Genomic DNA, 14,850 nt, shown 5'->3' with positions numbered 1-14,850 from the left:
GGGCTGGAGCGATAGCACAGCGGGTAGGGTGTTTGCCTTGCACGCGGCCGACCCGGGTTCTAATCCCAGCATCCCATATGGTCCCCTGAGCACCGCCAGGGGAAATTCCTGAGTGAAGAGCCAGGAGTAACCCCTGTGCATCGCCGGGTGTGACCCAAAAAAAAAAAAAAAAGGCAAATAAGAAAAGGCCACTGGGAGGAACAGGTGTAGGGGGCGGGGCCTCGAGCACACTGGCTGGTGTAGAGGTGTGATACAGGGACATATTTAAAGCACAGAGCCAACAACACTGTAAGTAGGAGATCCGAACTACCACGAAATGCGCCAGGCTAAGGGGTGGGAGAGGGGGGAACCTCGGGGCACCGGTGGAAGGAAACTGACAAGGGTGGTGGGGTCGGTATTGAAACACTGTGTGCTTGACATCCTATCACCAATAACTTTGTAGATTACGGTACACTAATGAAATTAAAATTAAAAACAACTTCTTACCAAAAGTTATCAAAGAACCATATGACTAAAAACAAAAGAGGTTCCCAGATTAGTCTCTGAAAAACAACAACAACCCAAAAAATCCATAATTCAGTTCCTTTCCCTTTCACTCGAAATTGTTTTACTTTACGCGCTGGCTAGTCCAGTTGGTGGGACGCTTGTCGTGCACACGGCTGAGTCGGGTTCACTTCCCGGCACCCCATATGGTTCCCTGAGCACCACCAGGAGTGATTCCTGACTGCAGGGCCGGGAGTGACCCTTAAAGCATTGCTGGGAGTGGCCCAAAGAACAAAACAAGGAAGAAAAGATTTGAGAAGCTTTTCTCTGAGGTACTTTAGTGAAGGAGCTCATTGGGTTTCCTCTCAAATTTGAAAGCTGGAGTCCAGACTTACAAGGTCAAGAGTCTCGTGGTGAGTCTCGGAGCTTCCAAGTGCAGTTCTCCCTCCCAAACATACCTTAATCCTGTTGAGACTAACACATAACTGGGCTGCAGAGACAGTGTAGGAGCAAAGGCGCTTGGCTTGCAAGGCCTTGATTCAATACCCAGCATCACACCTGGTCACCACCAGGGGTGATTCCTGAGCACTGCTGGATATTGCGCCCCACTCCCCCGTCCCTGCCCTCCCCCCACCTGGCCCCCAGATTAAGGGGCAGTGAAGAGGTTAAGGTTCTCAGTTGCATGGGTTCCCAGCTCCAGCACAAACGAACCTCAAGCACAGAGGGAGGGGTAGCCCCAATTTCTCTCCCAAAGAATATGTAATAAAAACATGTCTGAAAAATGCAACACACAGGCTCTATCAATGGCCACTGTGTTTAGGAAATTGAGTAGTTCACTTTTATCTAAATACTGTTATTTACAATCCTGTCGTTTGGAAGAAATCTCCCATATGAGTGTTTTGGGGGTCTTTTGTTTGTTTTGGGCCACATCTGGTTGTGTCCAGGGCTTATTCCTGCTCTGTGCTCAGGGGTCACTCCTGGCAGGCTCAGGAGACCACATGAGGTGCTGGGGACCAAACCCAGGTCAGCAACAAGCAAAGCAAGCGCCTAACTAGCTCTACTATCTCTCCAGCCCCCCAGATGCTTTTGTTAGGGGGGAAGGAGGGCTCTACACTTGGGAAATTACTCCTGGAGGTGCTCGGGATGCCGAGGATCAAACCCGGGTCAGCTGCATGCAAGGCAAGTGCCCTACCCACTGTACTATCACTCCAGCCCCCAATGAATTTTTAAGGAATTCCTGCACTCAGGTCTCATTCCCTAAGGTTCTGACTTAAATGTACAGAATTCCAGTTCCATATGCATATTAAGTAGGTCAATTGTGGGGATCACATCCAGCAGTGCTCAAGGCTTACTCCTGGCTTTGTGCCCAGAGGTCATTCAGGGCAGTGCCCCAGGGATATGGTGCTGGGGATTACCCCCCTGCTCCCCCATGGCTGCATGCAAGTGAAGCACCTTAACCTCTATACTATCTCCCCAGCCCCAAGTACATCTTTACAAAAGTTCTCAGTACTTAGAAGGATGAATTTCTTCTAGGTACTTAGAACTTATTTATAGCAGACTAAATAAATTCAAGTTAAATTTTCAGAGAAAAAATATCCAAGCTGATTAAAAAGCCCTAACGAGATTTGTTGTGGGTTTTTTTGTTGTTGTTGTCGTCATTATTTCGTATTTGTTTCTGGGCTATACCCAGTGGTACTCAGGGGTTACTCCTGGCTTTATACTCAGGAGTCACTACTGGTGGTGCATGGTAACAACCATATGAGATGCCAGGGGTTGAACCTGGGTCCATCATGTGCAGGGTCAATGTACTATTTCTCCAGCCCATACGTACAAATTGTGAAAGCAACCACCTCACATTCAGTGTCCAACCCACAGGATAAATGAGTACACCTTCTCCTCTAATCCTGACCAACTACATACAATCTCAGAGTCCGCTGACAGACGGATCCAGCAAGAGTATAAACACAACCTCCCTGATGGTCACAGAAACATGTCAAGCTATAAGCAGTACTGCCAGTTTCCTTCAAATTTCATTTAGAAACCTTTCCCTCTCTGGAGAAGCCCTTTTCTTTTGTTTTGGGGCCACACCAAGCAATTTTCAGGGGTTACTCCTGGCTCAGCACCCAGAAATTACCCCTGGCAGTACTGGGGGACCACGTGGGGTGCTGAGGATCAAACCTGGGTCAGTTGAGTGCAAGGCAAGCGCCCTCACCACTGTGCCACCTCTCCGGCCCCAGAAGCCTGTTTTCTCCTGAGCATGTATCCCCTCCTCTCCTCTCCCATTTCTCTAAGTTGATTTCTTTAGATAAATTTACAATAAAAAACCTTTTTTTTGGCTAAAGGAAAATGATCAGAGCTTAACCTAAAGTTAAAACTTCATAGGCCAGAGGCTGGAGCAAAAGCACAGTGGGTAGGGCATTTGCCTTGCACACAGCCGACCCAGGTTCGATTCCCGGCATCCCATATTGGTCCCCTGAGCATCGCCAGAGGTGATTCCTGAGCGCAAAGCCAGGAGTAACCCCTGTGCATTGCTGGGTGTGACCCAAAAATTAAAAAAAATATAAAAATAAAATAAAAGTAAAACTTTATGGGCTTGAGCGATAGCACAGCAGGTAGGGTGTTTGCCTTGCATGCGGCCGACCCAGGTTTGATTCCCAGCATCCCATATGGTCCCGTGAGCACCACCAGGAGTAATTCCCGAGTGCAGAGCCAGGAGTAACCCCTGTGCATCACCAGGTGTGACCCAAAAAGCAAAAAAAAAAAAAAAAAAACTTTATGGGCCAGAATCTGTAGAGATAGCACAGCAGGTATGGCATTTGCCTTGCTCGAAGCCAACCCAGGTTCAATCCCCAGCATCCCATATGATCCCCTGAATACTGCCAGGAGTAACACCTGTGCATTGCCGGGTGTGACCCAAAAAGCAAAACACAAAACAAAAACCAAAAAAACTTTACAGGCCAGTAAGCTAGTACAGCAGTAAGCCACTTGCCGTTGCAGAGAGCCAAAATGGGGTCTGTCCCTGGTACCGCAGATGGTTCCAAGTATTGCCGAGAGTGACTCCTGAGTGCACAGCCAGGAGAAGCCCTGAGCAGTCAGGTGTGGCTACCTCCCCATGGAGAAGAAAAACAAAGAAAAGAAATTAAAGCAGGAACACATGCTTTACCGGGGAGGCCTGGGCGCAATCCCTGCCGCCAGGAGCAAGCACTAGGCCAGGAGTGGGTCCCTAACCACTGCCAAAGGCAGCACCAACATCAAACAACAGAATTAAAACTGAAGGACTAAAAGGGGAGACTGGGAAGGAATTGAGGCAGGGGTCAAAGGCCTCGATGACGTCAGTGGTGTAGGGAAAGGGTATACCTATATACCCAAACTGCAGAGTCAACAACAACGAAAGCAGGAGATCCAAACCACGACAACCCGTCTTTAAAATGTTCCTGTCGAAGGGAAAAGCTGACAGGAAGGGGGTGAGAGCCCTGGAGAGAAGTTGAGGGCAGGGGGCTGGTGCTCTGGTATACAGTATGCCAAAAACTCAACCATGAACCGCTCTGTGAATCAGTGTCTTAAGCGTTTTTTAATTTTTTTAAAAGAAGTTCCTTTTATTTAAGAGAAGAGTTGGGTAATGATTTGACTGTGAAACCTCAGATCGGACACACATTCTGCCAGACCCTTCAAGCCATGAAATGGGTTTATAGTAAGATTTCAATAAACTGAAAATTCCGAGGAATACAGAATTCCAGTTAACACATACCATCTAATGGCTTGCGTCGATTTAGGTGAAGTCAGAGTCTCCAAAGTCAAGTCTCCGGGAAGGAAGCCACGCCTGGGAGGCAGTGAGTGTCAGTGGCCCGTACGCTCACGGCGCCCGTCTCCAGCTCCTTCTCGGATTGCCACACAGGCAAGGAAGTGGTTTCACAAGCATACAGAACTGCTTCTTTCTTGCCCCACTCCTGCCGGGGCTCAGGGTTCGAGCCTGCCAGTGCTGGGGCCTGAACAAGGGTTGGCCACGGGCAAGTCAAGAACCTTCACCCCAGCATTATCTCTGTAGCCCAGTGACGGGCTTGTTTATAGAAGCGATTACAGCTGACTCCCGTCAAGATTTGTGATTTTAGGTGCTCAAAATCAACCTCCTCTGGTTTCCCAGTGGCCTCTGGGCAGCGGGCAGCCGTCTGAGGGGCAGCTCTTATCTCGGGGAGCAGGCTGCAGACTCAGCTCAAGGCTCAAGGCACAGTCCGGGCTGGAGCCCAGAGATAAAATTCAAGAGTAGTGTTTTTGTTTGTTTTTATTTTGTTGCCCCACCCGGCAGTGCTCAGGGGCTACACCATGCTTGGGGGGTCAGTCCCGGCCAGTGCTGGAGGTCAGGAGAACCAAACCACACGGTGTTGGGGACTGAACCCAGGCCTCCAGGGCGCAAAGCATGTGCTCAGCGCTTTGAGCCACTTGCCTGACCCCCAGGATACTATTTCTGAGCTGTTTATGGACAACCGGCTAAGATATACAAGTCCCTGAAAGGCGGAAGTTTGTCTTTTCCAGATGACAGTGATGAGAGTCTACTTCAGATATTGAGAATTAAACAAAACAAATTCCTACAGGGGCTGGAGCAATAGCACAGCAGGTAGGGCATTTGCCTTGCACGCGGCCAACCCGGGTTCGATTCCCAGCATCCCATCTGGTCCCCCGAGCACTGCCAGGAGTAATTTGAGTGCATGAGCCAGGAATAACCCCTGTGCATTGCCGGGTGTGACCCAAAAAGCAAAAAAACAAACAAACAAAAAAAACAAATTCCTGCAGAAATATATTCGCTGCTCCAAGTTTTCAGTCTCAGAGTCGGGGAGACAGCTCAGTGGACTAGCGCGTATGCAGGAGGCCCATGTCGGGACCCCAGGTACTGAGTCTCCCAAGCATGGCTGGGAGTGACCCACCGAGCAACATGCCAGGAGCAGGCCCTGAGCACCACCGGTGTGGCTCAAAAACAAGCAGAAACGGGGCTGGAGCAATAGCACAGTGGGTAGGGCGTTTGCCTTGCACGCGGCCGACCCGGGTTCGAATCCCAGCATCCCATATGGTCCCCTGAGCACCGCCAGGAGTAATTCCTGAGTGTAGAACCAGGAGTAACCCCTGTGCATCGCCGGGTGTGACCCAAAAAGAAAAAAAAAAAAAAAAAAACAAGCAGAAACTTTTAAACTGAGTGTACTGGTTCTCGATCCTAATTATACAGCAGGATCACGTGTCAAACTTTTAAAATTATGGGTTCCAGGAAGCTAAAGGCCCAGTGCAGATCACTCATTCCTCTTCGGGGAAGGAATAAATAGTCCTCTGGAGATTCTGATGCACAGACAGAGCTGAGAACAGGTGTCCAAAACCATCAAAACACATTCCACACTGAACGGACAAGACCACTAGAGTTAAGCAGCTGACAGGATCCCGGAGTCAACAGCGAAAAGACTTGAAAACTCCATCCAGTGTCTCAATTGTTCCAGAACTCCGAGATAAAAGTCTCTACCAAAACAGCAAACACTATCTTGGTCTCTAACCCCCTACTACCAAATTAGATATTTTTTTCAGTTAAACAATTTGGCATCGTCGTGCTCAGCTCTCAATCTAACAAACAGGTGGCACAGCCTGAGGTCAGAATACGGGCCAGGAAGTGTCAATTGCTGATTCATGCCGTAATCACGATGCTGTAAGCAAGCTGCTCACCCACCGTCCGGAGTGGTTGACAAGCACCTCCAGAGGGGGAGGAGAGGCCTTACTACAGAGCCAAGCGACAATCTACTGAGTCCCACTGAAATTCGTAATTCTGAGCGAAAGGAAGAGAGAGGTGGTATCAGGAATGATCCAAGCGCCAGCAAGTTGCCTAGATGTAAGTGAATTCATACAAGACACATTTGTAAATATTGCCCTAGGACTGACTTCTTAAGAATAAACTCGGACAATATTGTATAACTGACATATAAACCTGAGAACTTTGTAACTTTCCACATGGTGATTTAATAAAAAGTTAAAAAAAAAAAAAGAATAAACTCGGACAGGCGCGAATATGCTGCCTGAGCCCATGTGCTGCTTGTGCCAACGTGGCCGAGCACATGTGTTGCCCGAGCACATGTGTCGCCCGCATCTCCCCTCTTGAGATGTGTACTTTCATGCTTTCATACTTTTGTGTCTAAAGCTCGGTTATGTGTAGGGGCCTCCTCCACCCTTGTAGAAGTCCACGTTCTCTCTTGAACGCGTTACTCTTAACCTCTCTCTCCCTTTCTTATCCCTTCCTCCTATCCTCAAAAGCCTCTAAATAAAATCTGTTTACTTCAAAAAAAAAAAAAAGAAGAAGAAACTCGGACAATTCCTCTGTTTACTTGCGTCTACCCTTCCTCCATAAAAGGCTATGAAAATTAAGAGAAAACTCATAAGTGCCTAAACCACAGTGGTCGGCACACAGCTAATATTATTTGCAAGTCTATTAATAAGGCCAAATTATTCCTGTCAAAAGCACTTCCTAGACTTCCAACAAAGTCATCTAACCAAAGACTCTAGCCAACAGGCCCTGAGATTCTTGTAACATCTCAAAGTGATTTTTACTGAAGACTTCAAATCACCACCATTTTCAAAGCAACCGAGGCTCCTAGGGCTAATTAGTTCGGAGACATTCTTCAAGAGAGATCGCCACTAGTAACCTGACTGCTGGAATCAGAGTAACAGGAAGAGTGTCAAGACAGTACTTCATATGGCCAACCTCAAAATAACCACTTCCTAATACGTGACCTTCCCGTCACCCTCCTGGTGGCACCATCCCCCACCGACATGGGGCAAGAGCTGGTTCTGGGCCAGGGGACACAGTTTGCTCACGAGCTGTCTAACCTCATGCTTTTCACTCTTACCCGCCTCTCCTCATGGGGTTCCTGGAAGATTCACTGATCTTCAAACTGCACCTCACCTCAGCCCTACTGAAAGGCCGCAGTGGGAATAAATCCAAGAAAAGGAATGTTATGACACTTGAGGCAGTTAGCCAGGGCAAAGAAACTGGTAATGCCACTCTGGCCAAAAAAGATCAAGAAAATCTCAGCCGCCAACTAGATATACCTACTTCCTGTGTCCACGTAGGGCGTTGAAAGCTAGCCACAGGAACAAAGATTCAAGTGTACTCATCATGGGTGACATGCATGATTTCTTTTCTATTTTTTAAGTCTACAAGCCACACCCAGTGATGGTCAGGGCATACTCCTGGCAGGGCCCAGGGCACCAGATGGGATGCTGGGGATCAAACCCTCTCTCTGGCCCCTATGACATGCATGACTGAGACCGTATTAACCATTTTCTGACTGCGGCCTCTTTCTGACCTGTTTATTTTCCTTCCTGTGCCGCCTCCCCGGCCCACCCACCATTCTGTTTTGTTTGGTTTCTGGGCCAGACCTGGCCATGCTCAGGGGTCACTCCTGGCGGGTTCAGAGGACTCTAAGAGACGCTGGGGTCTGACAAGCACCCCACCCCCACAACCTACCTATCAAGTGACTATGCAGGCCTGCTGCTCACCACTGACGGGACTTTCATCTGTAGCTCTGAATACGCCCATAGAACAGAAATCAGAAGGGGTTTCTGATGTGAGCAGAAAAGGGGACTCAAGGGCTAAAACCAGGGCCAGAGAGCAGATCGAGACTGGGCCTTTGCCTTGTTTGCGGCTGGCTCACCTGCTCCCTGGGGCAGCATATCCCCGCCGGGAGTGACTCCAGAGCACAGGGCAGTCCCTGAGCACCTCCAGTGTGACCCTAATAATTTTTTTTTTTGCTTTTTAGGTCACACCCAGTGATGTTCAGGGGTTACTCCTGGCTCTGCACGCAGGAATCACTTCTGATGGTGCTCAGGGGGACCATATGGGATGCCGGGAATCGAACCCGGGTCGTCCACATGCAAGGCAAACGCCCTACCCGCCGTGCTATCGTTCCAGCCCTCCCCTAATAATTTTTTAAATGAAAATCCTCCCAGTTACGTTGACAAAAGGCAGGTATGTTTTTCCTTACCCTTCATGATCAACTCAATTCTCAAACTCAAGAGACGCTTTCAACAATTTCCCGTGACTCTAGTGTTTAGTCAGCGTTTGAAATACTACAGAAATGTTTCTAGAGAACTACTCTGAATGAGTCTACCCCCTCATTAGAGTAAAATCACTGACTAAGAGGTCCTGAATGCTGTCTTTGATAGCGCTACATGGCTTACATGTCTGTCCATTCTGTTGTGTTTGGGGGGTGGGGGGGAGGCTGAAGCCACACCTGGCGGCTTGGGGGTTCCCGCCCTGGGCTCCACTCCCTGGAGTGCTCCCTCCAGCACCAGCTACCATGGTATTGGGGAATCTTTGCAGTTGTTGGTTTAACCTCAAAACCTAGCCAATATCAAAGTTTCCTTTTTTTAAATTTTTTTCTGGTTTTGGGCCACACCTGGCAGTGCTCAGCCCTTTTTCCTGGCTGTGCACCCGGGGATCAGTCTTGGTGGGGCTCGGGACCACATGGGCTGCTGAGGATTGAACCCAAGGAGGCCACATGCAAGGCCCGCGCCCTGCCCACTGCACCATCTCTTCGGCCCTAGACCAGTTTTACCCTCTTCCTGCTCTGAATCTGCTCCTAAAGGCAAGACGTGAATTATTTTGGCCCATAAAAACCCTAGTGCAGCAGGTCAGGCTCTTGGCCGGCATGTCGCCATCCCCCCCTTATTACCCCACACTGCATCCTGTTCCCCGGCACCACAAGTGTCACTCCTGCACAGAGTCAGGAACAGCCCCCTTGAGAATCGCCACCTGCCAGGTATGGCCCAACACCGTCCTGCCCCAAATCATAACTATGAGCTGGGGATGCAGCTCGATACAGCACCTGCCCTGTAGGTGCGGGGCCTGGGCGCCAGCACTGCCAAGGAAAACCCAGCAACAACCACAGGCAAGGCCAGGGACGTGGCCCCGTGGCAGAACACATTCTTTAAATGTGTTAAGTTCTGGGGTTCATCAAGCCCCGGCGCCAAAAACAAAACATTAGTCAGAATGAACCCAACAGTGACTTAATTACCAGGATGGGACAGGTGAAGTTTAAAACCAGAACAGCAACAAGCAATGACCTTAATCACGACAACATAATTCTGTATCAATCTGTCGGGTGATCAGAGTCTACTAAAGATCATACTCAATGTCAAGAAAAATGACTAAAACCCCTTAGATCGAGATATTTAAAGTATTTTACTCACACGGCTTTATTTTGTTTAGGTTTTCTCAAAGTTTCTCTTGCTGCTCACTAAGGGTCGGGCCTTTACCTTGCACACAGCCAACCTGAGTTTGATCCGCCGGGATCCCATATGGTCTCCCGAGCACCTCCAGGAGTAATTCCTGAGTGCAGAGCTAGGAGTAACCCAGGAGCACTTGCCAATGTGGTCCCAAAACAAATGCAAACAGGGGAGGGGTAGTATTTACTACAGCTAATTCATGATTAGGCATTAGTGACTTAAACAGAAACCCTGATAATTTAGTTGGGGATTCAGATAACTGGACTCAAAATCCTTAACTTTAGGCCTGAACTGAAAGAGCAAAAGCTAAAGTTGCTTATTCAGAACCCCCGAAACCAGTGCCAACCCCAGCCAAGAGGGCCGGCTACCTGTAACGCTAGAGGATCTGTAATGAAAGTCACACATGGATAAAATCCCAAAGTTAATTTTCTGACGGCGTTTTGGGCCATACCAGGCTGTTCTCAGGGGTTACGCCTGGCCCTGCACTCAGGAATCACTCCTAGTGGTGCTCAGAGGACCACACGAGCCAGCCTGGGATGGATCGAGGCAAGGATTGAGCAAGGTAAGTGCCCTACCCACTGTACCACCTCTGCAAAATGAGTTCCTAAGCTACTGCGCTGAGGCACCCGAGAGGGCCTCCTAGCCCTGACTTAGCTGTTTTAAAGCATTATTGCCAACACAACTTCTCTCCACCTGAGTTCCTCAAGAACTGGCACACCCGGTAAACACAAGTTTGCCACATCTTGCAAACTCTGAACTCCAATTAGCCTGAACCGCTTCCCCTCCCCCCTCTTAATTAGTCCTTCCGTTTTCAAGTCTTAAAAAGTTTCCAACATCCTGACCTTCATTTGGGAACTCCAAACGTTCCCCTCCAGCCCATACAATCACACTGCCACCAAAAAGAATAAACAAATAAATAGGGCCGGAGCGATAGCACAGCGGGGAGGGCGTTTGCCTTGCACTGCGGCTGACCCGGGTTCGATTCCCAGCATCCCATAGGGTCCCCTGAGCACCGCCAGGGGTAATTCCTGAGTGCAGAGCCAGGAGTGACCCAAAAAGGGAAAAAAAAAATGACCTTCCCCCCCACCCTTAACATGCTGCAAAGAGCTGAGATTAGCAATCGAGCTTTCCACCCTGACAACTTCAACTACCCCCCTGCTCCCTCCACCCGCTCCGTGGTAGGTAAACACTCCCCAGGGGGAACAGGTGCCCGCCTAGCCCAGGCCCTGGCACATGTGAAGTCACTTTCATCACGACGGTCGCAACAATACCGAAAAGGCCGCTGAGAGGCGTGCCCACAGCCCTGCCTAATCTTCCCTGCAAAAGGACAGCCCCCTCCCCCAGCCCAACTCGGGGAAACAGGTGTACGATGCGTTCCTGGTGCAGCGGGCAGAGCGGCCGTCTCTAAACTTTTATGATCTCCACCTTTATAACTAGAGACAAGCTGAAAATAAGGGAAAAAAAAAAAAGAAAAAAATCCAGGCACTGGAGGGCTTCTAAACGCGCCAAGACGGGCACGCAGGACCAGGCTGCTGACCATTCCTCCGCCCTGGACGTCGAGCCAAAGACGGGAGGGGACGGTCCGCAGCGGGGACGGAGGGTCTTGGGGGCCGGTGACGGACGGACAGACGGACGGAACCCGAGTCCCCGCCCCTCTGGCTGAAACCCCCAGCTGCGCCCGGCCCGGGTAATTCCACGTTTCAGAGTCCAGGAGCCTGAACTCTGAGTCAGACGGGCCAGGGAGTCAGGCCCGCAGTGGAGGCACGCGAGTCATTACCTGGGTGACCCCACCTGTTCCAAGCCTCAGTCTCCTCGTCTGCAAAATGGAAAACAAGAACCGCGCCCAGACGCTGCTGGGTGCCAACGACGCCGGCGGACCCCCGGCTTATGGCAACCCCGTGCGGGCCGTGCAGCAGGGGCAGCCGGCCGGGGGTCCCGGGAGCCCCCCCCACCCACCCAGCCTCGGCCCCCGACGACCACCCCCGCCCCCCGGCCCCCCTTGCTTACCGCTCTTGGGTTTAGACTCGCCCGCCGGCCCCGCCGAGGCGGAGCGGGGCGGCTGCTGCCCCTTGCTGCTGCCCGAGGAGGCGGAGGAGCTGCTGGAGCCGCTGTTCTTGTCCATGTCGGAGGCGGTGGCGGCGGCGCTGGGGGAGCTCAGCGGCATCAACGGGGGCCTCGGCGGCGGCGGCGGTCGGAGCGGAGCGGGCGCGGCGGGGACCCAGGCTCATGGCGTTCGGGGCCGGCGGGGGGCGGCGGCGGCAGCGGTTCTCGGCCTTCATGGCGACATTTTTCCCGGTTTCCTTCCTCGGCTTCTCGAATGGGGGGTCAGAGAAGCGGCGGGCGGCGGCGGGCCGAGAGCGGGTGGAGGCCGGGGCTCGGACGTCCGGGCCGGGCCTGGCGGGGCGGCGGCTGCGGGCGCGGGGGCAGCGAGCGAGGGTGCGCGAGCCCCGCCGGCCGGCCGGACACGCTCTCCCGCTGCGGGGCAGGGGAGAGGGCTGGCTGTCTTGGCGTCGGGGACCGCTGTCTCCGACACAGCGACCGACGCTCGCCGCTAGGCCGAGGCCGAGCTGCTCCGGGAATGGCGACGAGTCGCCAAACAGCATCTCGAAGAACCCGGATGGACCATATATAGTGGAGGCCCGGGCGTGGGGCACTCTGGGAGATGTAGTCTTCGGCTACATCCGGGTCCAGCCATTTCCGCCCCGCCCCCGCCCCTACAAAAGGGCGCAGCGCACGATGGGACTTGTAGTCCAGGCTTTGGCCTAAGTCCCGCAAACACGTCTGATAATATATTATTTATGATGCACCCAAGCATTGGAATACCGTGGAATTCCTTTACTGTTGTTCAACTTGTTAGCCTAGTATTCACTTGGTATAATTTAGTATTGTTAGTCTAGTATTAATTTAGGGATATTATTCTCTCTCCTAATAACAGTTACAACCACAATTTATATTTAATACCACTGCAACTAATCTCATAAATCATTTAAGTAATTCATTGCTAATATTTTATTTGACTTTGCTGAACACAAAGGGTGCCAAAACATGCTAATATTGAGGCCTTTCAAAAGAGAAAAAAAAAAGATCGAGGTCTTTTGGGGCAGGAAAATAACCCTAAATTTGGAACACATGCTTTGCATGTGGGGGCCCCAGGCTTTATCCTCTGCACCACATGGCCCCCCAAGCGCCAAACTGAGAGTAGCAGCCCCTGAGTGCTGCCTGTGCTGTGTGGTTCAACCTAAAAGCAAAACAAAACTAAAACAATTCTCAGCAGATGCACCCCTACAGACACACATACATTATAATAGAAGAATGTAAAAAGGGCAATGAGACGATTAATATAAAATGATTGCCAGAGGGGCCAGAGAGGTTTAGTACAGAGATAAACACACTTACTTTGCAAGTGCCCAACCCTGGTTCAAATCGTGTGTACCACATGTGGTCTCTGGGGTCACTCCAGAGCACAGGCAGGAATAGCTCCTGAGCACTGCTCTGGATACCCCACCCCCAACAAAAATTACTGGATTAAAACAGAAGCTAAAAGAGAAAAGCTGGGAGGAGTAGAGGAAGGATTCCCAGAAGTAGTGTGATTTGAGTTGAAGAATGAGTGGAATCTCCACATGTTAGAAGAAACAAATAGATAAATTCCTAGCATTCAGGCAAGGGAGGTGGCTCAAAAGACGGGAGAATATGCTTTGCATACGGGAGCCCTAGGTTCCATAGCAGGCTCCTTATGATCTTATGATGCCCCCAAGCATCACTGGAAGGGACCCCCTTCATACAAAAAAAAAAAATCAGGGCTGGAGCAATAGCACAGCGGGTAGGGCATTTGCCTTGCACGCGGCCAACCCAGGTTCAATTCCCAGCATCCCATATGGTCCCCTGAGCACCCCCAGCAGTAATTCCTGAGTGCAGAGCCAGGAGTAACCCCTGTGCATCGCTGAGTGTGACCCAAAAAACAAAATAATAATAATAATAATAATAATAATAATAATAATAATAATAATAATAATAATAAGTCCTAGAATTCTCCAATTTTGGGCTTTTTTGGAGCCTCTGAAGCACTGCCAGGAGACATCAGAACCAGCAGAGAAGTTTAAGTAAAGATCACCAGAAGCGAGACTGTAAATCAGTTGGAAGGAATTTGCCTTGTATGTGCAAAGTCCTGGTTTCAATAGATGACACTGGCTGGAGAAGAGTTGCAAGCGAGCCCCCGCCCAACACTCAGCACCTAGCAGGAATAACCTTAACCCCCACCCCTTAGACACCCCCTCCACCCAAGTAAGCAAAATGTTGCTAGTAGCCACATCAAATTTACTGACTCAGAGTCAGAGCAGATAGCTAAATGGGCTGGAGCACATGATTTCACGCGGGAGGCTCTGGTCATTCTTTCCTTATCATGTGATTCTCCCAGGCCAGCGGGGAGCTACCCGATACTTGAAGCCGCTGAGCACCTGTAGCCCAAAAAACAAAAACAGAGTTACTGAGGGGCTGGAGCAATAGCACAGTGGGGAGGGTGTTTTGCCTTGCACACAGCCGACCCGGGTTCGACTTTCAGCATCCCACATGGTTCCCCGAGCACCGCCAGTAGTAATTCCTGAGTGTAGAGCCAAGAGTAACCCCTGGCCATCGCCGGGTATGACCCAAAAAGAAAAAAAAAATTTTTTTTTTTAAATCCCAAAACAACCAGAGTTACTGGTTCCAAATCTCTGGCATTTGAAGCCCTGGCTTCCGTATTTTAAAGTCCAAACCAGGCGTTTCTTGAGCACACCAATGCAGAGAGAATAAACCCTTTAACCTTGGCCGTTTCACTGCCCGTGCCTGTCTGCTCTAGAAAACAAAGCTACTCCGTGTCTGCTGAGTGTTAGAACTCAGCAGGAATCCCAGACATAGTCACTGAGAGGTGACTGGGGTGCTCCTAAAGGCCCCCTCACTCCTGGGGGCGCTGGGGAAGGGGAAGCCACACCTGGAGGTGCTCAGGCCTTACCACCAGGGCTCTGTGCTCAAGGATCACACCTGGAAATGCTGGGGGAACCGTCTGGGGTGCCGGGACTGAAGCTGGGTTGAGCGTTTTAGGCGCTGTACTATCTCTCTGGCCACCCTGGTGACGTCTAT

At 50.6% G+C, this 14,850-nt stretch overlaps 1 protein-coding gene across 1 annotated transcript in view; it reads right to left on the bottom strand.

Moving 5' to 3' along the window:
• RNF10 (ring finger protein 10) overlaps positions 1-11,905 on the bottom strand; it is a 41,704-nt gene extending 29,799 nt beyond the window's left edge. Inside the window, exon 1 of the mRNA XM_055147170.1 lies at positions 11,743-11,905. Within this exon, the coding sequence (XP_055003145.1) occupies positions 11,743-11,899 (157 nt within the window). The 5' untranslated portion in view covers positions 11,900-11,905. The remainder of the gene's footprint in view (positions 1-11,742) is intronic.
• Positions 11,906-14,850: the final 2,945 nt, after the last annotated feature.

The sequence above is a fragment of the Sorex araneus genome, chromosome 9 (genome assembly GCF_027595985.1).
Source record: "Sorex araneus isolate mSorAra2 chromosome 9, mSorAra2.pri, whole genome shotgun sequence".
NCBI classification, from domain to species: Eukaryota; Metazoa; Chordata; class Mammalia; order Eulipotyphla; family Soricidae; genus Sorex; species Sorex araneus.
Note: the sequence above shows the minus strand (reverse complement) of the source record. Positions and strands in the feature narration are given on the sequence as shown.